Source organism: Dendrobium catenatum, unplaced genomic scaffold (genome assembly GCF_001605985.2).
Source record: "Dendrobium catenatum unplaced genomic scaffold, ASM160598v2 fragScaff_scaffold_370, whole genome shotgun sequence".
NCBI classification, from domain to species: domain Eukaryota; kingdom Viridiplantae; phylum Streptophyta; class Magnoliopsida; order Asparagales; family Orchidaceae; genus Dendrobium; species Dendrobium catenatum.
This window is the reverse complement of record NW_021318832.1, coordinates 4640901-4663013: the sequence shown is the minus strand read 5'-3', so window position 1 is coordinate 4663013 and position 22113 is coordinate 4640901. Positions and strand designations below refer to the sequence as shown.

Sequence of the window (22113 nt, the reverse complement as noted above, 5' to 3'; positions counted from 1 at the left end):
TTGAATTTATTCTTTCATTGACACGTACATATTTAACTTATGTGACTTTAGATATCCTCGGAGTTATTTGTTATATATTTGTCAATACTTATGTTATTCTTGGGTCATTTGCTTTTTTTTTTTTTTTCTGTTCAGGTTTTAAGCGCACATTTCCGTGTATACATACAAGCAATGGAGAAAATGCAGCTGGACATAGCTTCATCAACTGATTTGATCGGAGTTGAGACTAGAAGTACAGGAATTTTCTTAAGAGCAAGAGAAACAATAAAGAATCGTTCCTCTGTTTTTGCTCTAGGAGGCAGAATAAATATTTTAAAGGTTTCTCTCTGGCATGCTGATATATTTGTGTTAGCTATTTTGATTAATTCTTCGGCTTTTGTTTCACAAAACATAAAAAGTCTCTTCTCTACACTTTGGGTTTTCTTAATTGCACCACAATCTTGCATAATCTGCCTTTATTTCTTGACCATGCAGAATTTGACTGCCACATTTCAAGTTTTTGTAGTTGTGTTAAGATATAGCACATTTACTTCCATGCCTTGCAAGCCTAAACGTGGCCACAATTATTTCCTTATTTTTTTCATCTGTGCATCTCATCTGTTTGTTCTTTCATTTCCTTTTCCTGCTGAGATAATATGATAATGAACCTATTAATTGATGAAAAATGGAATTTTTGATGCAAAGTTTTTTGTGGTGAACTTTTGGGGAGTTTTTTCATGGTAGTTAAGCAGTTTAAAGCAATTTTATGTGGCACTGGAGGATGTTTATACAGAAAAACAGAAGAATGACCAAAATGTTTTGGCCAATGTAAAATGAAAAGAAAAATATATGACACAGAAGGAAATTTTTTAAGTGTGCACATTCTTTCATTGAGATGAGGATGCTCAGGTGGATGAGTGGCTTTACCCTTAGAGATAGGATACAAAATGAGCATATACGTGAAAAGGTTGGAGTAGCTCTAGTAGAAGATAATATTAGAGAGAGTCGCCTTAGATGGTTTGGTCACATAAAACGGCGGCCTTCCGATGACCGGGTTAGGAGATTAGATGTATTAGATGTGACTTATGTTAAGAAAGGTAGAGGCAGACCTAAAAAGACTTGGTTAAAAAATATTAGGAATGACCTTTCTTTATTAGATTTAAATGAGAATTTGACATTTAATATGACACAATGGAGAAAAAGATTCATGTAGCCGACCCCACGTAGTGGGATGAAGGCTTGATGTCATTGTTGTTGTGCACAGTCTTTCATTGATTTGGTAATAACATTATTTGATTTATTGTAGAAAGTGAGAATTAATTTTGAGAACTCTCCTTTGAAGTTAATAGAAACATATCTCGATTGAGGAAGTCGACGTGTCTCTCTTTCTTTTGGTGATGGAGCCGAGCAATGACTTTGAAGGCTTGTGCCATTCTTTCTACCGTATTTGTGACTCCTTGACTAGGAATTTGAAGGCTTGAACAATCTTCTTACTGGACCTACAATTCGGTTGGCTGATTTTGGAAGTGGATTGTTCTGTTGCTATGTGATACTTAGTTGTTAACTTGATCCAGCTAACGGTGTGCTTTCAATTACTATCTAGCATGGTTTAAAAAATAGTTCAAGGCACACGTCTTGAGGCTCACCTTGAACTGAGACGCACAATGAGCCCATCGATGCCCTTGCTAGTGCCAATGAGGCTTATGCCTTTTTTAATTGAGGTGCACGCATCGAGGCTTAACGCCCTGAGGCATTTCAAGGCAGCACCTCATTATAATTAAGTTTTATAATTTTTTATTATATATTATTATTAATAATATATACTTTATTCTATTCTACAAAAATAATGAACAAATTAGCTATTGGATGAATGAACAAGGTTGACTTGTTGTGTTATGTTTAATAAAAATTTGAAAGATAAACACTTCAAATTATATAGATAAAGAATTAAATGATGAAATAAATCATTTGGTTGTTAATAATATATTTTTTAATGATTAATGAATAATAGTAAAATATTTATTGTAGTTAAATATGAGCAATGCATTGAAGTTTTCTAGCTATTTAACTGATTTTATTGCAGTTAAATCTATATGATGATTGAAGAAAAATTCTCGAAGCAGTTTTTTCAAGAAGTGTTTGAGCAAATCATCAAAATGTAATTTAGAGTTTTTATATTTAGATTTGTTGTAAACTCTTTTGTACTTTATAAATTTATTTGTAAATGAGCAATTGATTTATAAATGATTTTTAAATGAGCTAATGATGTAGGCAAGGGGGGGGGGGTCAAAACATTTTAGGTTTTTAATTTTTGGTGAGCTTCTAAAATCAGCTCATAAATGCTTAATCTCTACTCTTTCAGCTCATAAATATGAAATTAATTGAGGATTTATTTGGTGCATTCCCCTTAGCTTTTGGCCCTTTGATTTCCTCCCCTTGGTTCCTTCCCCCTCTCCCTGCGTCTCTTCGGTTTTTCCCCTGCTGGCTCTCCTTCCCGTGGGCTGTTCCAGTTCCCTGAATGCTGTCCCGGTTCCCCTTGGTGCCCCTTCGGATTCTTCTCTGGCTGCTGGTTCCAGTCCCCTTTTGCCCCCTTGGTTTCTCACCTGGTTGGTTGTCCCGTGGTTGCTTTTCCTAGGTTATGTGTGGCCTTTTCAGCTGTTGTTTTGGAATGATTTCTGGACTGTTTCTGGATAGAAATCTGGACTGAATTTTTGGACTTCAATTTCCCCTTTTTAATAGGTTTAATTGGAGATAATTGGGGCTGTTTGGCTGCTCTCTTTTCTCCTATAAATATAAGGTGTTTTGTATGTTTTGAAGAGATTGATATAATGGTATTTTTGGATCTAAAATCCTGAGGGTTTTTTCTTCTTTCTTGGAAAAGCTTGCGAGCTTATTCCACTTCTTCCTCTCCTTCTTGGGAAAGCTTGTGAGCCTGTCCTCCTCTTTCATATCGGTTTCATATCTCCTTCTTCTCTTCGCAAGTTCGACGCCACTTGTATCCTTCTTCTCAAAGCGATGGATGAAATGCAATTTTAGGTGTCTTATGTTTGTCAAGAGTTGTAAGGTGTTTGTTTTAATAATATAAGTTTGTAAGAGTCGTCTTTATCTTATAAAAGTTGTAATTTGTCTAATTTTTAGTATTTCGTGTAATTTTCTATTTCCTAGGAAGTTGTTCTTTTTGCTTGCAATAATTTGGGGCTTTTTTCAAATTTTTGCTTGCATCAGCTAATCAGCAATTGATAAAAGCTTTTGGATCAATTTTTTCATTAAAGCAGACACTTTTCTTCAAATTTTTTAATCATGTCATCGTCTACATTAAATTTTAACTTTATAATTTTCATTAATGTCATTGTTAAAGGACCTTGAACTTTGATATTCGATTGTATCAGTTTATCATTATGATTGGAATTCATTTCGGATCTATGTACATGAACTTCATTAACTTCCAACATACCAGTTATTGTTATAGTGGTAGGAACCATGGAATTTTGGGATTTTTTATGGTGAGATAAGAAGTTCGTGGATGTTATCAAAATATTCCAAAAGCCACTTCAACTTATTTGAATCCTATATTATGTGCTCAACCTCTCTTTTTTACACATTTTTTTTCTTCAAGCATTGCCTGCTTGCATGGATCATAATACAACAACACATGGCATGTTCAAACTCAAAAGGAAAAGCGATTCCAGTTATTTGATTAGCCTCTATACTTATTAGATAAGAACCTCTTGATCTCCTCGGGAAATTTCATCTTGTTTAACTCATTTTTTTCCTTTTAATGCCTGACACGCAGTCCACTGGTCTTTCCTTTTCCTTTATTCTGGGCATGTATGCTGAAGGAATGATTATCTTCAAGTATGTGTCCGGATTCATGTAGCCGACCCCATGTACCCCATGTAGTGGGATAAAGGCTTGATTTTGTTGTTATTGTTGTTGTATGTGTCCGGATTGTCCCTAAGGAGGAGGAGAAACTTCTCATTCTTAAGTTTTTTTTCTTAATCTGGAAATTCAGTGTGTCGACTCTGTGAATTTTGAAATTCGTTTTTGGCATAAATAAGAATTAACCATTTCACATGTATTGATGTTCAGTTCATGAATAGTTTTCTTCTTTCCTCAGGAAATCGACCAACCAGCATTAATTCCGCATATTGCAGAAGCCAACTCCCAAAAATATCCATATGAAGTTCTCTTTAGGAGCTTGCACAAGCTTTTGATAGATACTGCTACCTCAGAGTATAACCTGGCTTGCTTAAACTTTTCTCTCTTATTGTGCTCATAAATTGAACTCATCCAGTTGACTGTTTCAAATGCTCCTTAGGTACCTATTTTGTGATGATTTCTTTGGAGAAGATTCCATATTCTATGAAATTTTTGCAGGTATTCTTTAAATTTTCCTATAAAGGTTCATGCATTTAGAGTTCTGGTATAATTTTTGCATTTTAATTTTTCCAACAGTAAATGAAAAATTCAACTGTTTCTACTGCCCATATGTTTAACAAATTTATTATATATTCTAGAACTTTTTTTTCATCTAATCCCTTTTTTCTAAGATAAAGGATGAGCTTTTGTTATCACTTGTTTGGTTAACCCAGATATATATTGTGTTAATGGGGAATTCACACCACTATAAATCTCGGAGAACAGTATCCTAGCACATTTGATTTGTACAAGGATCCCAAGGATCTAATGATGGAAATGGAATTTATTGCAGCAACTTTAAATTTACGCTGTAGTTATGTTGTCTTGGTAGATATGTGCTTTTTAAACATTCTCTATAGTTATTGAAGAAACTCTCAAGTTATCATGATTAGGGGTGTAAACGAGTCGAGTCGAGTCGAGTATTTGCCTTATCAAGCCTGGCTCGTTTAATCTTTAATGAGCTCGAGCTCGATTAGTGGGCTCGAGATCGACTCGTTTAAAAAATATCAAGCTCGAGCTCGTTTAAAAAGCTCGAATTGAACTCTTAACTCTTTTAATTGGCATGAGTCTTTAATTTTAAACAAAAATTCTCTTTTTTTGAAATTTTTTTCTTCTAACACTTAATTAAAATTTGTTTTCAACAATAAAAAAAATAACTTAATTAATCATAAAACGTCTAGAACTTTAACTATTAATTTCTTTAAAAAAAATTTAAGTTGTAGAAGAATCTATATATTATGAGTAGATTGGCATAACCAACAGCTAGAGCAATCATCTTTCTTTAAAAAATTTAATTTAAAAATTTGATCTATATGTATTATAAAAACTTGAATAATATAGAAATAGAATTTCCAATAATATAAAAATTTGACCAAATTATATTTCATATCATCATTACAAAAACAACAATAAGAATCATACAACTCATTAAGAAGTTTCATAACAGAGCATAAGTAAAAACTGAATAGAAGATAGAACTATATATTCCTTGTCTGTCTGATATAATATATATAATTTAATTGAGTAGCTTGATAAGCTTTCGAGTCGAGCCGGGTTGAGCTCGAACTCGAGCTCGTTTACTATTTGAGCTCGATAAGAGGCTCGAGCTCGAGCTCGAAGCTCGATAAGCTCGGCTCGCGAGCTCGTTAACGAGCCGAGTTCTAGCCGGCTCACGAGCCGGCTTGATTCACTTACACCCCTAATCCTGATTATGTCCTTCATCACGCTTGCATATGTTATTCGTCTGCTGGCTTTTTGCTTTACTCTTCACGCCTCTGCTTGGGTTCCCAGCTGTGCCCTTCCCACGTCCACCCAAACAGCTAGTTGCCCCCACGCCATCTCACCAATCCAGCTGATTGTTTTATGCATGGATCGGCTATCATTATTTATTACTTGCCTATTGTACCTATTGTAACAATTCTATTGCCTGTGTATCCCTAATTTTTAGCCCTTAATCTCGTGTATTTCCCATTAGAGTAGTTCATAGGATTGCATAAATACATATGATGAAATAAACTACATTTAACTAATCTCCAATTTGTTGTTATGGTATCACAGTTCTGGTATTTTTTTGCAAAATGTCTTCTTTTCTTTCTTTTTTATTCCTGAAACAGAAACCTTTCAGTTTCTATCCTTAACTCTCCTCATGAACACATTGCTGCCATGGTTTTCCTCCCCATGGATAACAACAACATTGTTTGTATTCTCTTGGTCTCAGGTTCTCTTTGGACTGAGGGGTGCAATCTAAATCGAACAGTATAGTTGTAAAACATCTATTCAAAATACCGATTAAGTGGAAATAACTATATAATCTGATCACAATTGGTTCGCATGTTCTTGAAAAGAAGAGGAAAATTGAGCTATTTATTTTGCATTGGACATGAACAAGAAGATCACATGCTTAAAGTTTGGGATGAACATGACTCATTGGTGATATCTTGGCTATAAAATCCTATTGTGATAACAAGTCAGTCCTTTATATTGCACATAAGATGGAAATGTCTATCAAGCTCTATTGTGATAACAAGTCAGTTCTTTATATTGTACATATTCCATACAAAATGACGATACTAGGCATATTGAAGGTGAAAGATATTTATAGAGAAGTTTGACAGTGGTCTAATCTATATACCCTATTCATAACCACATGTGATCAACTTACTGATATACTCATTAATGATTCTCAAGTACGATGCTTCAAAACTTATCAAATGAGTTTGGAATGGATAATATACATTTGTTCGGTTGAGGGGGAGTGAAAATATGCACAAGTTCCCTGTACTCCACCTTCATAAAACCTCTTCCTGTTGGCTCCTAATTGTGCCTTTCGTGCGCACCAGCAACCCACCAGCTGCCTCCACACTAAGGCTTCGTTTGATTGGAAGTTTTTTGTGCTTATTCCGTTTTAAAACGACAAATTTATTTCTTTTTTACTGTTTGGTTCGTCAAATCATTTGCTTTATGGTGCCAAATGTTGGCCATTAAAAGAGAAGCATAATACTAAGTTAAGTGTGGCAGAGATGAGGATGCTCAGGTGGATGAGTGGCTTTACCCTTAGAGATAGGATACAAAATGAGCATATACGTGAAAAGGTTGGAGTAGCTCCAGTAGAAGATTAGATTAGAGAGAGTCGCCTTAGATGGTTTGGCCACATAAAACGGCGGCCTTCCGATGACCCGGTTAGGAGAGTAGAGGTATTAGATTTGACTTATGTTAAGAAAGGTAGGTGTAGACCTAAAAAGACTTGGTTAGAAAATATTAGGAATGACCTTTCTTTATTAGATTTAAACGAGAATTTGACTCTTAATAGAACACAATGGAGAAAAAGGATTCATGTAGCCGACCCCACGTAGTGGGATAAAGGTTGATGTTGTTGTTGGTTCGTCAAATCAGGTTCCCAATAACTCCTTTTTCTTCATTTTTCTGCTGTTTTGAGAAAGCTTTTTATATATGCTTCTCTGTTAGAAAATTCTATTTTCTGAATCAATGTTTTTTAAAACAGTCTTTTACAAAATTACCAAATAACCAAAAGAAGCCTAACTCATCAATCCAGCTGCCTCCTCCATTCCTTTGAGCTGTTACATGCATGGACGGACTGTCATCATTTAATTGCTTACCTATTTTACCAATTGTAATTATTCCATTGTTATTGTACCCTGGATTTTCAGCCCTTAATCCCTATATTTTCTACTTGAAAAGTTCTCAAGATTGTATAAATTCAGCACATATAGTGGAATAAATCACACTTAACTGTTATCAAATTCTTTTCAGCTATGAAAGGAGAATTAACTTATGCTTCTAGATGCTTTGTCAATGAGGCCCCTATATTTCAATGGTTTCCTTTTACGTTACTTTGGAGCCTTAAAATCAGGTGTTTTTTTATGAAAGCGGATTGCAGCAACAGAAACAATTTTATTAGATCATTGTAATTTGTTTTAAACACTTTTATCCCTATGTTTGGTTGTAAGCTTGCTTTGTTTCTTGATCTAACTCAATAATGGCTGCTCTTCACCTTCGAAAAATATTGAAACATTAAGCTCCTTTAAAGCAGATAATATTTTCATTTTAGCGAATGTCTTGATACGGATGATCACAATTTCAATCAATAAATATTTATCCTGGAATTTGTGGTTTGTGGAGAGCGAAAATGATCAGGAAATTTTCATTCCCTAATAAAAAGAAAAAAAAAAGGAATTTGATTGGAAATCATTTTTTCTATTTCCAGGACCATTCGCAGTTATTGATGAGCATTTTAACACGGTACTATCAAATTGTTACGATGCAATTGGTATAATGCTTATGATCCGAATAGTACATCAACACAAGGTATGTTGATCAATTTTCTTTCAGAATTCCTTGATGATAAGAAAATAATTTGGCTTCTTAGAACTTTTTAAACATTTGTTATCCTCTATAATTTTCTTTGCTGTTATTTTTCTTTACCGCCTACGATTTATTTGCTTTGTTTTCATGGTTTCTCTTTTATTTTCAAATCCAGTAAATAACTAAAATAGAGTCCCTGAACTTTTATGCTTTTGTTCATTTTTCTCCTAGACTTTTTTAAATGTTGAATTTAATCCTTCAACTCACTAAAGCTGATTCAATTTGATACGACCACAATTTTGGTGTTTCTTTGTAGTATAATTGATTAATGAACGGTTTCCAACTTTCCATAAGAAAATTTTGGACTTTTTAGGACTAATCTCATTAGTTGACCGAATATTACGCAGTTAGATTGGAATTATCTCATTTGTTGAGCTAATATTGAGCAGTGAGATTGATCCGGGAAAAAAATTCAAAATTATTTGATGGGTAGCTTCCTATGATGCACCGACACGCCTCTTAAAGAGGGTATGCAGTGTCGGACACGTGTCGGACACGGACACGCGTCGGTTATTTAAAACATTGGAGTGTCGGAATTTAAAACATTAAAATTTAAATCGGACATGCTTGTCCGGTTATTAAATGATAAAATCGTCCGTTCTATTAGCCTTTCCGTGAACGAGAAGCCCTATTTTTCCGATCCATGAAAGAAATCTTCTAGGGCGAACCAGGAGAGCTCACAATCGACACCAAACGGAGTCCGCTGCCTTCGCCTCCCGTTCCTTCGTCATTTCTGCTCGGCCAAGCAGAGCTCGTCTTTCCCATTCCTTCGTTCTTGCGTTATTTCTGCTGTCATTCGAGGCAAAGTTTGCAATCAAGGCCAAACAAAATAAGTGGGCCCCAATTACTTAAGAGAATTAATCCTTAAATCTGAAATTAAATTTCAGATTTAAAGCTGCGATTAATTCCTTAATTAAAGGGAGGAAATTGAGGGGGCATTTAACTCCTAATGCAAATTTGAATTTTGGAATTGAAATCTTTGATCATCCCAATTAAATCATCAACCTAATTAGGAAATTTCAAGGAGACAGAGAAGTGGGGATGAGGCCGGCGGTTTGAAGGATTTTCTGGTGAGGTGGCCGGCGGCTTATGGAGATGGAGATGACGTGAAGGTGATGAATATGACTACGAGGAGCAATAAGAAGGAACAAAAACCCATAGGAATCTCACTATCGTCCTCTCAATAGAACACAAGTGTTGAACACTAATTTTTAATATCAATAACCCATCCCTATTACAATATCTTAAGACCCTATATATAGGCCACAACATAAGAAAACTCAAAATACAAAATTGCCCCTTGGGCCACAACACTAACACAAACCAACCTAGGGGTAAAACAGGAAATACATCAAATAAGAACTAAAATTAAAAAAAAAAAACTCATAATTGAAGATTTAAATTATAGCCGTTGATTTACGACGTCTCCTGTGATAGATGCGCCAAATCTTCGTACCAATGTCCGCATCATTCTTCCCAGGTGGGAGAATACTCGACTCCGTTGAGTTAGCATCACAACTGCTCATGTACAACTCTGGACGGCTATTTTGAGACATAGTTTCTTCATCTGAAATGGACAATAAACCCAATGGCCTTTTTGCAAAGATTTTCAAACAACCCCGGTTGCCCATAAGGTCTTCTTGTTTGTTGCACTTTAGCTCGCCAATTTCCTTAACCATAGTCAAGGGATCACCTTCCAAACTGTCGCATTTCTTTTCGCCTGCAGGAACTTGTTCACTCTCATAGATGGCTTCACTAGCAATAGGAGCAATAGTGAGTTCTATGGATGTCACTTCTAGAGCTTCATCGACATTCTTCGTTATAGGAGTTTTAACTGGGTCAGAAAAAACCTTTACTTTTGTAGGAGTTGTAATTGAATCAACCAAATCTCTCTCTGCATTATTTGCAGTCGCGCATTTCTCCTTGTCAACCAATTCATCTTCTCTTCATGTTCTCCCTTGATCACCTTATATTTCTCTTTGATTTGCACAGTGAGTGGGAAATTGAAAGCTTCATTGGCCTCCATCCATTTGTCCACAATATCCACTATCTCTCCGTCTCTTAGTGCCCTTTTTCTATCCTTTGATGAAGGGATTTTTTTGTAAAACGGTGGACCAGTCCTACCTCGCTCTAGGTTATCGAATCTTTCGGTTGTTTGACGGTGGAGGTCGGCTAAATCCGCTTGATTCTCCTTGAGATGTTGACTAATGGCGCCCATTTGACCTACCAACCAGTCTAAAGTCCTTCCAAATTGATTCGAGTCCATGCTCTGATACCAAACTGATGTAGAACGGGTAGGAGGGCTCTGCTAGGGAGAGGATCTCTTCTTCAAAATCTAAAGGAAATTCTGACTTCTTTGCCCAAAACTTGAGAAGTATCTCAGATTTTCTCTTGGTAGGAGAGAGGTTGCAAGCTCCAAACCTTCTCTCCTATAATCTGAAAACAATTTCAGATTTTCAACAAAAAAAAAATGAGAGGAGTTCTCAGATTTTAGTGGGCTAGGATGTAGAGAGCTTGAGGAGGAGTCTAGCCTTGGTTGTGAATAGAAAGCTGAGAACAAACTTCCTTTACAGGTTTTGGAAGAGAGAGCTTAACTAATGCAATTAGGAGTGAGTAGGGGCGGTGATAGGGAGAGAGAATCGGCGGGATTGAGAGGGGGTGAGCTCATGTTTCATAAATCCAACCTCTAGTATTAGGAAGTAGTTTAGAGCCAAGAAATGAATGAGAATTTCGGCCAGGTAAGAGTTACTGCCTTACTGGAATTGTAATTATTTCCAAAGTAGGGACTTAAAATTAGGAAACAATTAAATGGAAATTGCTGGGCTATTGAAGAGGGCCGGTGGCAATTATCATGGGGAAATTGGGATTTGGTGCCATGTGTACAAGCTTGCCTAAAATAGTTTTAGACTTAGGAAATTAATTAAGTAACTCTATTTGAATTTGAATTCAAATATTGTTAACTTAAGAAACTTTCCTAAAATAGATTCGCTAATTTAGGAAAGATTTCAAAATTCAAAATGTTTTAAATTTGAAATGAGGGATTTGTGGAGGGAAAATTTTGAGTTAATGAGGGAGTTAATTAGGAGCATTAATTGGCTTTTAATTAGGCAAAAGGAGGAAGAGGGGCCAGCCTAGGAGAGAGGGAGGGAGAGGGGTTTGATTTCAAATTAGTGGGCTCCAATTACTTAAGAGAATTAATCCTTAAATCTGAAATTAAATTTCAGATTTAAAGCTGCGATTAATTCCTTAATTAAAGGGAGGAAATTGAGGGGGCATTTAACTCTTAATGCAAATTTGAATTTTGGAATTGAAATCTTTGATCATCCCAATTAAATCATCAACCTAATTAGGAAATTTCAAGGAGACGTAGAAGTGGGGATGAGGCCGGCGGCTAGGGAGCCATGGCCAGCGGTTTGAAGGATTTTCTGGTGAGCTGGCCGGCGGCTTATGGAGTTCGAGATGACGTGAAGGTGGAAGTAGGAAGGTGATGAATATGACTACGATGAGCAATAAGAAGGAACAAAAACAAAAGAAAGAAAATAAGAACCGTGAGCCTTGGACTCTTCCGAAGATTGACGGGTGATGCTTTGTCCTTCTCCAAGGGACTTCAAGTCACGAGCCCGGACCCATCCTGCGGCTGTTGAAAACTCCGATTCCTTCCCGTAGGAATCTCACTATCGTCCTCTCAAAAGAACACAAGTGTTGAACACCAATTTTTAATATCAATAATCCATCCCTATTACAATAGCTTAAGGCCCCATATATAGGCCACAACATAAGAAAACTCAAAATACAAATTTGCCCCTTGGGCCACAACACTCATACAAACCAACCTAGGGGTAAAACAGGAAATACATCAAATAAGAACTAAAATTCAGAAAAATAACTCATAATTGAAGATTTAAATTATAGCCGTTGATTTACGACGCCTCCTGTGATAGATGTGCCAAATCTTCGTACCGATGTCCGCATCAGTTAGTTTATGTATTATGAAATTTACTCATCTGGATACCTTTCCGTCTACTTATACTGAAATTGAAAGAGAAACAAATCATGGGGATATTGAAGAAAACTTTCTTCTATATTTTTTTCTTTTTCTCTCAACGTGTACTTCCAATCAAGGGAAAGAAAATTCTATCTTCTAAGTTATTTTTGTTATCTTCTCTCTTTATTTTTGTTTTCTTCTCTCATATTTTAAACTCCGAATTGTTAATGCAGATTATTTTAATACTTAGATTAGCATTTGTAATTTTTTTCTCTCTTCTGCTTGATAGCCGTTATGCAGTACATAACACTATTTACTATGAGAATCTTATTTAGACAATAGTTATCTTCATCTTCATGCAGTTGATCATGTTTAGGAGACGGATTCCATGTCTGGACTCATACTTGGACAAGGTTTGGTTCAATTTCATTTTTGTCATGTTAATCAGTGGTCGTTATCTTTGCTCTGTTTACCTGTGCTTCTGTGAACATTTTTCTTTCATTGAAGCTGTTAATCTGTTGCCTACAAGCAGGCTGAATGTCCATGATGAGGAATTTTCGTTTTTCTTTTTCTTTTTTTTTTCCATTTTGCATGAATTTGTTTTTAAATTTTTATATGGTATATTTTCAAAATACTAATTAGCTTCTGTCAACTGTAACGGACCAATGGACATGGAGAATTTATTGCTTGAAAAAAAAAAAAAAAAAAGCTTCATAAACGTGAACATAGAAAAAAACTGAAACTGATAATTGATAACTCTTACAGTTTTTATATTGTAGTAGATGTTGAGCAACGATAATGTGATGCAGTGGTCCTGAGTCTATTTTTTTGGCTTTATTTCTATTTAATTAATTATTAGCATAATTATCAGACATCAAATATGTCCTTTAAGTTTGAGTTTAAAACTTTTTCTAAACCTGTTTCTTTATGTAATAATGATTTGTCAATTCCTTTCATATTATTCTTCATGTATTTTAAGGAAGAACCTATGAATCATATTCTATAAAGGTGCTCCAATCTTGTATTACAGGCTCTTGATGATTAGTTATTGAATAAATAATTGAGCTAATTGATCTATTTAAGCTTGTCCATATATTTTTCTCTCCCATCTCTCTCTTCTCGCTATATATCTTTTCCCCAAGCTTATTATATTCATGATGTGTTCTCAAAGATGAAACTTTCTTTCATTCGTTTCGATAACTCTAGCATCACCATTTTAAAACCCGAAAAATATCGATCATAGGCGTCGCACACATTTCGATGCGCCACGACTAAATTAGGCGAATTTTCAAAGTTGTCGGAACTCGATGCAATTAATTTTATTAAATTCTATGCGAAATTTCGATCGTTTTAATATAAAGAACTTATACATAATTTCACACAGATTTTAAGTTAAAAATTGGCGAAGTTTACTTAAATATAAATTACCTAATAACCCTCATAGTTTTTAAGAGGAATATTAGATTCAAGGGCACATGCATGATAAGCCATCTAAATAATTCAAGAGGAAGACAAAGGGAAGGTTAAGTATGTTTTAATTTAGAGATTTCTAAATTTTTTAGAAGATTTCTTTAAGAGAGATTTTTTAGGGTTTGTCCAAAACTCGAGATTTTTAAAGAAGAACGATAGGGGTAGATTATGGAAGGTTTTCTAATTAGGTTTATTCCAAGTATTGAAATTTTGTGAAAATTTATTAATAAAGATTGTTCCTATAGGTCTTAGGAAGGTTCTATTGATGAGAATTTGTGATTTTTATAAAAATATCATTTCTCTAATTCTTAAATTTAAATAATCCAAAAAATTATTATGAGTTAGAAAAGGGAAAATATGTGAAAATATAATAAATTGAATTTAGAAAATTAGGGTTTTATTTAAATCCGAATTAAAAATTAATATTAAAATATTTATTAAATAGAAATATATTATGTTAAGAGTATATGAGTTAGATTAATTAGAATTGTATTATGTTATGAGTTTGAGTAATAGGAAATGTATTATATTATAAGTTAGTAATCAAAGTGTTTATTTTCCTAGGTGTTAATTATAGGGAAGTGTTGATTCAAGAAGGTTTGTCAAGCAAACGTGCTTATCTGTGAGTGACAATTAACTATCTAAATTCATGTTCTTATTTCTTTTTTAAGATGTTAAGTGTATTTATGTTGCATATGACTTTAGCTTTTCATAAAGTTTAACGATTACATGTTTAGAAAACTCTACATACATTTGCATGTTTAGAAACTCTCTTCACATGTAGTCTTACAAATGTTCACATATAGTATGAAAACTCTCGATCAAATTATGCACTCTTCTTCATTTACATGTTATGAACATTCTTCACTTGTAGTCTTACATAAATTCACATATAGTCTTATATATGATGGTGAAGAAAGAAATGCATTTATTTGTTCGAACATATGTTAAATCAAATATAATATGATATTGAAATGATATGCGAGTTTGTGCATATTAAGACGGAGTATCAATACAGTGCATTAGCACAATATGACTCTTCGAGGCAAGAGGGCTCTTCGGAGCAAAATGATGATGTATGGACAATATGAAATTGTACTTGATCAGTACAATATGGGTACTTTGGTACGTATGTATATGATATTTATATTGAAAAATAAAGTAAGGAAGCATATGACACATCTAAGAGCAGTTATTTTATAAAAGGTCATATAGATAGATACAAGTCTCATTAAGCATAATATGTTATTAACTAGTGCTTCATTTCAAGTCTTTAGTCCATACTAAACATGAATATTGATTTCTTTTTGTTGTATTTAAGTTTGGTAGAGATAATTGTTACTTGCTGAGCATTAGCTCATTCCCTAGTTTTGGGAAAAAATTTAGGAGATTTTGCTGTTAAGTGATGGTTGAGCGACCGTGGTTTACTTACAGCCGTAGAGAATTACCAGAACATAGGTTCTCTGTGTTTTTAATTTGATGTGAAACTTCTTTGATGGATGTTTATATGTTGATTTTTTATCCACCTTTGTAAATCTTTTGATATATATATGAAAAGTTTGAAACCTTTGGAAGTTTTAGTGGCGCTTGATCATATGTTGAATTGTTTTAGATTTAGATATTTTATGTTATAATGTTATTGAAGATATTGTAGCGTAGGAGAGTTTATGTAGTGTAAGTTTTTGGTCATGAGTCTATTTTTTGTTTGTTTGTTTGTATTTATATTTTAATTAATTATTATCTTAATTATAAAGCATTCCATGAATTTTAAAATATATTTTACAAATGTTTCTTATATATTATAAGGACATATTATTTCTTTTAGTTTTAATCTTCATGTATTTTAAGCAATTATTATGAGTCTTAGTCTATATAATTTTATCGAAACTTTATCTTTATTATACTGATTAAGTATCAAAGCACGGGTTTAAGAAAAAAAGCTGAATGTAGTGATTAGATCACATGCTTTGGAGCTAAACATTGGGTAGAGAAATCACTATAAATTCTGAATGACAAGTTTTGGAAAACATACAAAAAAAAATCGTAAGAATTTATCCTTTTCAAATAGTTTTGGAAGGATATTTTTTCTAATCATTATGAATGGCTGTAAAAATTAGATCTTAATTAGATTAAATGAAAATGTAGGACGTTTGAGATAAGCTATTGTCAAGGATTGATTTACTGAAAAATTTATTCGTAGATGTAATGGTGGAATGAAATTGATGCAGTATAAGCCTTTAAATATATCAAACAGTCCATAAAAGCTCACGTGGCTATAAGACAATTACCAAATGCCAAACTAGACCAAAATTGATTGAAATAGATCTAAGTCAAATTTATTTTGGCTTGATTTTTATTTTGTCCTGGCTCAACTTCTTGTAAGTAGTGTATGGCCATTGGGCTTTTGTGTATTATTTTGGGTTGTTCGAAATCATGTCTATTACGGCCCCTTCGACAAATCTATTAAAAAATGACAATTTTAATTAGGCATTTTTGCTGCCAAATGAAAAAATCAAGGTATTAATGAGTGATTCATAAGTTTCTAAACTATTTGATTTTGGAAATGTTTAGGAGGTATCATGTGATGCCTTTCGTGTTAATATTTGTGACCTTAGCTAAGAAGGTCACCCAATTGCTTATAGTGAAAAATTGAATTCGGTTAAATAAAATATTTTTCTTAGGATAGAGAATTTTATGTACACATGCAAGCATTAAGATATTGCAACATTTTTCCTTTATCACAAGGCCTTAAAATACATAAATTCAAACAAGAAAAGTGTAATAAACTTACCAGTTGGATTGAACAACTTAGGGATTACACTTTTGTCTTGAAACTTAACACGTGGCATTAAAAATAACACAACATATGCATTCTCGTAGGTTTCCTTATTTTTAACCTCTATGTATATTAATGTGTATGATTTTGATAGAATATGAGTGAGTATCGTGTCATGACTTTCATTTGATTTATAATAATCACAAGGACAAGTCCTTAGTAACTTTTTGATGAGGACATCAGAAGATTAATGATCTACGGTCACGATCTACTTTTGATTATTATTGTATTTGATGTATTTTGTTTTATGTTTTATGTCTGCTCACGACGTCATCTAATTCTTTTCATATAGGGAATCCCAAATTAGGAAAGTATCAATCATGAATTCAATTTCAAAATAAATCAAATTGGATTTATTATTCACTTTCCTCAATTTAAAATTTGAAATTCAAATTTCAAAAACTTTCCTTATTTGCAAATCTTAATTAGGAAAGTGTATAACTCCAAGTCTATTTGAATTTCAAATTAGATTTGAGTTGTCATTCTCTTTCCTAAATGACATAAATTGATTTGGAAGTTACAAATCCTCTCCCCAAATCTCTCCCTCTCTCTCTCTCTCTCTATGGCCGCCCATTACTCCTCCCCTTAATTAGGAGCTTAACTCATGGCTCCAAACAAGGGTCCATTAATTCCCACTTTAATTTGAATTCAAAATTCAAATTAAATCCCGCCAAATCCACTTAAAATCTGAAATTAATTTCAGATTTTTGATTAATTTCCCTCTCTCTCTTCGCTTTCATTAATGCTCCCAATTAAGACTCCTTAATCACCTCCCCATGCCGGCTCCCCTCTCCCCCAATTTCTCTTCCACTTTAATTCTCTCAATTTGAATTTAAATTCAAATTCAAATTCATCCCGCCACTTTCACTTAATCTGAATTTAACTACACGTGCCACATGAGCAAGTAATTAAATTCTAACATTATTCTCATAGCTGTCCACAAACTCCCCACCACATTTCCCTAGCTTTTTTGTGCATCTAGAAGGTGGCAAATTGATGTGAAACAAAATGAAATGAACAAGAATTGCTTTGGTGAAATTAATAAAGGTGATGAAATTGATCTTGCTAATAAATAAATCTTTGCTTGCTCAAGACTAGGTAAAGAAAATTTAATGAGAGATTTAGCAAGGGCAAGAGATCACATGTAGAGAGTACGTTGACTTGCAAAATAACAACTAAACAGTTAAATAATGCAAATGGCGAAAGATAACAAAGCCCCAAATTTAAAGTCTAGATTTTTTACCTTGAGATCCATCACTCTTATTGAAAGTGGTGGCTAGCGGAAAAGGACCGTAAGTAGACTTAGCGATGCCACTAATAGGCAAGTGATATTGAGAGGACTTGTCGCCGGGGAAGGAGCCGGATTCGGAGGAGCGGGTGGACGGCCTTCAATGATCCACGTGTAGACGGAAAAGTGGTCGTCGATGGAATCCGCTAATGTTGGTAGAATCCGGTCCAAATATTCTTCGACCGTGTCGTCGAAATCAAAACCGACGTCGAAAAAGGGCGATCTGAGGATGTTAACTCTTCCTTGGTTGTCGTACTCAAACCCGAAGTTCCACTCGGGTTCCTCCATGCATTCTTGAAGATGCGTAGGGATGAAGGAAAAAAAATGCGGGGAAGTGAAGGGAGGAAGGTGGCGGGTTGTGGGAGGAGGGGAATTGCCTTGAGTGCTTGTTGTGGTTGCTTAGAGAAAAGCTCCAAAGACAAAACTGAGAATTTCTGCAGTAATTTCAGTTTTTGGTAGAGGGGGGAGGGAATTAATTTGATGGATTCAAATTAATTCAAATGGGTTTAATGGGGCGGTGAAAGGGGAAGAAATCTGGGCTGATTTTGTGGTGTTACTATTGTATAAATGGAAGGGGGAAGAGCCCATCAATGGGCCGGCCACATGGAGGGGAGAGAAGGTTTAAGTAATTAATCAAATGGGGCCCACATGATTAAGTAACAGATTTTAATTAAAATCTGTAGTAAATTCAGATTTTAATAAAAGGAAAGTTTCCTTTTCATGGGTGTACGAGATAAGCAACTTTTGAATTTCAAATTATAATCAAATGCTGGAGATTATTTGCTTTAATGGCTGATTGAAAGAGCAATTAATCAAGCATTAAATTCTTGATTTCCACGGTTTGGGCAACACAGCAAGTAACTACAGTAAAGGCTGCAGGGAGAAAATCGGTGAGCTGAGGTGGGGAAAGGGGTTCACGGCTTGGCTGTTTGCTGGGGTTGAGGAGCGGTGGATGGGAGGGGAGATGGCTGCACGAGAGGGACTGGACCCGTGGCCAAAAGCCTGGGGAAGACTGGCCGGCGGGAGGTTTCAGCCAAAGTGGCCGACGGCTCTGAGCAAACCAATGCTGGGCGGCGCCAGCTGCAAGGGGAAAGAAATCAGACAACTTTCTTTGGGATTCTCCACGTGACTTCCACTCTCCACAAACTCTTCAATCCAAATCCTCACGGCGACGACAAACTCACGAGGAGTGAAGGAAATTAGTAGAACAAGGGAAACCCAGAACTCACAAAGAGATCTAGCTTCTCCTACGAACTCACTAAGAGATCGAGGAGGTTGCACTCACAAAGAGAACAAGAAATATAAAAAATTTTCATTCATCAACAAAAACAGCTATTACAATCCATCATGCCCCATATAAAGAGGCCCAAAATAAACATAAAACAAAATGACGTAAATGCCCTCGGGGCTACATAAAAGAAGCAATGCCCTCAGGGGCAAACTAGGAAAATAAAAGAAATAATCTAAAATGCAAATACATCAAAAATAGAGACTCTGGATCGTGGCCGTCGATCTGCGCCTCCGGCGGTGGTACACGTGTCGAAATCTGATGTCCCCATCACAAATCCTGAATTTCTCCTCTCCAATGTGCTGTCCAGAATTCTGGACAAATTCTAAGTGTTGCCATGGGACTCAGAACATAGGAAGCTGCTGTCCAGAGTAACTACAGCAGCAGAAACAGCAGTTCTGCCGTTCCCAAGTCCTCCAGCTTGCTGTCCAGATTCCTGGATTGGTTCCGTAAGCTATTCCAGGGATAGAAGCCTTGATAACTGCTATCCTGAGCCTACAGGTTGCTGTCTACAGATTCCAGAATATGCTAGTTGGCTGCCCTCCACCCAGAAACTGCCAGAATGCTGTCCAAAGGCCACTAGTGAGTTAGAGTTGTTGTCCACTATTGCTCACACATTGAAACGATTACACCGGAGCATAGTACTCTACTTTGGGTAAACTCTACTCCAAACTCTTTTATCTTCTTAGTTTACTTCTCCAACGTGGTTATACTTTCCTATGAGAGGAATCGAAGTTGTCACCAGCCGCAGGATGGGTCCGGGCTCGTGAGTTGAAGTCCCTTGGAGAAGGGCAAAAGAATCACCCGTCAGTCTTCGGAAGAGTCCGAGGCTCGCGGTTTTTATTTTTTTCTCTTTCATTTTTATCTTTGATCTCCTATTTTGCTTTTGTTTTCTTCTTTCTTATCGCTCCCCGCGGCCATTTTCATATTCTTCCTCCTCCCTCAACATCACGGACGAAGCTCCTTATCGAGCTCTCCAAAAGCCGCCGGCCACCATCCACCACCTCATCCCCATTGAACACCTTTCCTAATTTGGGGTGCATGATATTAGGGCTTAATTTGAAATTCAAATTGTTTAAAATTTGAAATTCAAATTTCTTTCCTAGTTTAATCCACCTATTTTGGAAAGTGTTTAATTCCATTCAATTGAAATTTAAATTCAAAATCCAATTTATTGGCTCCCTTTCATAACTCCTAAATTCAAATCCATGGTCATAAATCCCCTCATTAATTGCCCTTTTCACCCTCATTGCCACCGGCCCCCATTGGGAATAATTAGGATTTATTTCCTATTATACCATAGTGTTTGGAAACTAATTTCAAAGTCCCGTAACAGTTTTTCCTCACATCGCAATCCTGACATCTCCTTTTAATTGCTTCCATCAGTTTGATTTATTTCCAAATCACAGAATTCCATTTCCTATACATTAATTTCTCCCTCTTCCTTCCTGTAACTCCCTCATATCTTCCTTAGTTTCCCTACCAATCAACCTGCTTTGATTGGGGGCAATTAAGTTCAGTTTTTCTTCCCAAATCAATTCGCTGAATTTTAGGCGATTGAATTCCTGAATTGAATTCCAGTCAATTCACTCCTACCCGTTAATTCACTGAAATTTTCAGCCCCTGGACTTTATTTCCTATTTTATTTCCCTAACTCATTTCAAGGATTCAGGAAAATAATTCCCCCGACTCCTCTCTACATCCCGCCGCCTCAGTTCTCCCTCTCTCCGATCCTCTCTCCCACTTAATTGTTCAAAAGGAATTATCAACTAAGTTTCCTGCCTTGAAATTGTGCTTTGCTGGACCGTCTCCCTCCTCTTTCTCTCACCGCTACCCCCCTTAATGCAATTTTTTTCTCTGCTTATTAACCGCTAAAACTCCTCTCAGGATTTGTGAGAAAAAGCTGAAAATTTTCAGATTTCCTGAAAAGAAAAATCTGAAACTTTTCAGAATTCCTGAAAGGAATTGTGTCAGAATTTTTTGGAACGATTTACTCTCCCCCAAATGTCTGATTGCTGTCCTGCACCAGAAGAAGGTTGAATTTTAACCAGAATTCCTGTAGGCTGAAATTTCTCAAGGCCTCACCTAGGCTTGCTGTCAGATTTTTGAAGAGGAAATTCTCTCCCTAGCAAAGCCTCCTACCCGTTCTACATCAGAAACTTACCAAAAAAAAGCTAATGTACATGCTCGGTACCACTCAGTACATGCTTGATACCGCTAGGTACAAGCTCGGTACCGCTAGGTACATGCTCGGTACCGCTCAGTACATGCTCCGTACCGCTCAATACATGCTCGGTAACGCTAGGTACATGCTCAGTACCGCTCGATATCTTTTCATAAAAATAACTTACGAAGTTTAAAACAAGTAGAACTTCAAAATTACTCTTACCCTGGCAGGTCGAACCCAGCTAGGGGGCAACGCCCCCTTGGACCCCCGACAGACACCTTATTGTTGTATTCATGTTGTCTTATTATTAAGATATTTTGATTTCACTTCATATCAATTATAATTTCTACGTTGAAGGATAATAGTTCAAATATAGAATATCCATTATGATTTAGGAGGAATATAAATCTTCGTCTTCTATCAAGGAAAACCCCACTTTATATGACATGTGATAATAAGATGTGGGATGTTGTTGAAGATGAGTTTCGAGTGCCTTGATGATATGAGATTATTGGATGTTGCAAATCTTTCTCTAGATGAACCAGAGTTGGAAGCAATGATATTCAATGATGATGATATTGAAGGCCAAAGATCAACCTCTGAATCTAATTATATCATTTCCTCTATTGAGTAGTTGGACCTTTATGTTGTACTAAATGATTTTTTGCTTATATTTTTGTGGTTGTACTAGACATTTTGTACTAAACATCTTTATGTTATAAGGTAAACAAGTTATTATGAAATTGATTTATTATTACTTGTCATTTTTAATATAATGTCATCTTAATTTTTATATATT

The 22113-nt window shown here is 35.4% G+C and overlaps 1 protein-coding gene across 2 annotated transcripts in view; it reads left to right on the top strand.

Moving 5' to 3' along the window:
* Positions 1-22113, top strand: part of LOC110113861 (vacuolar protein sorting-associated protein 52 A) — a 70042-nt gene that overhangs the window by 35814 nt on the left and 12115 nt on the right. For both annotated transcript variants that reach the window (XM_020846568.2, XM_028693835.1), the window contains 5 exons: positions 136-318; positions 4097-4212; positions 4298-4356; positions 8123-8223; positions 12628-12678. In XM_020846568.2, the coding sequence (XP_020702227.1) occupies positions 136-318; positions 4097-4212; positions 4298-4356; positions 8123-8223; positions 12628-12678 (510 nt within the window). The remainder of the gene's footprint in view (positions 1-135; positions 319-4096; positions 4213-4297; positions 4357-8122; positions 8224-12627; positions 12679-22113) is intronic.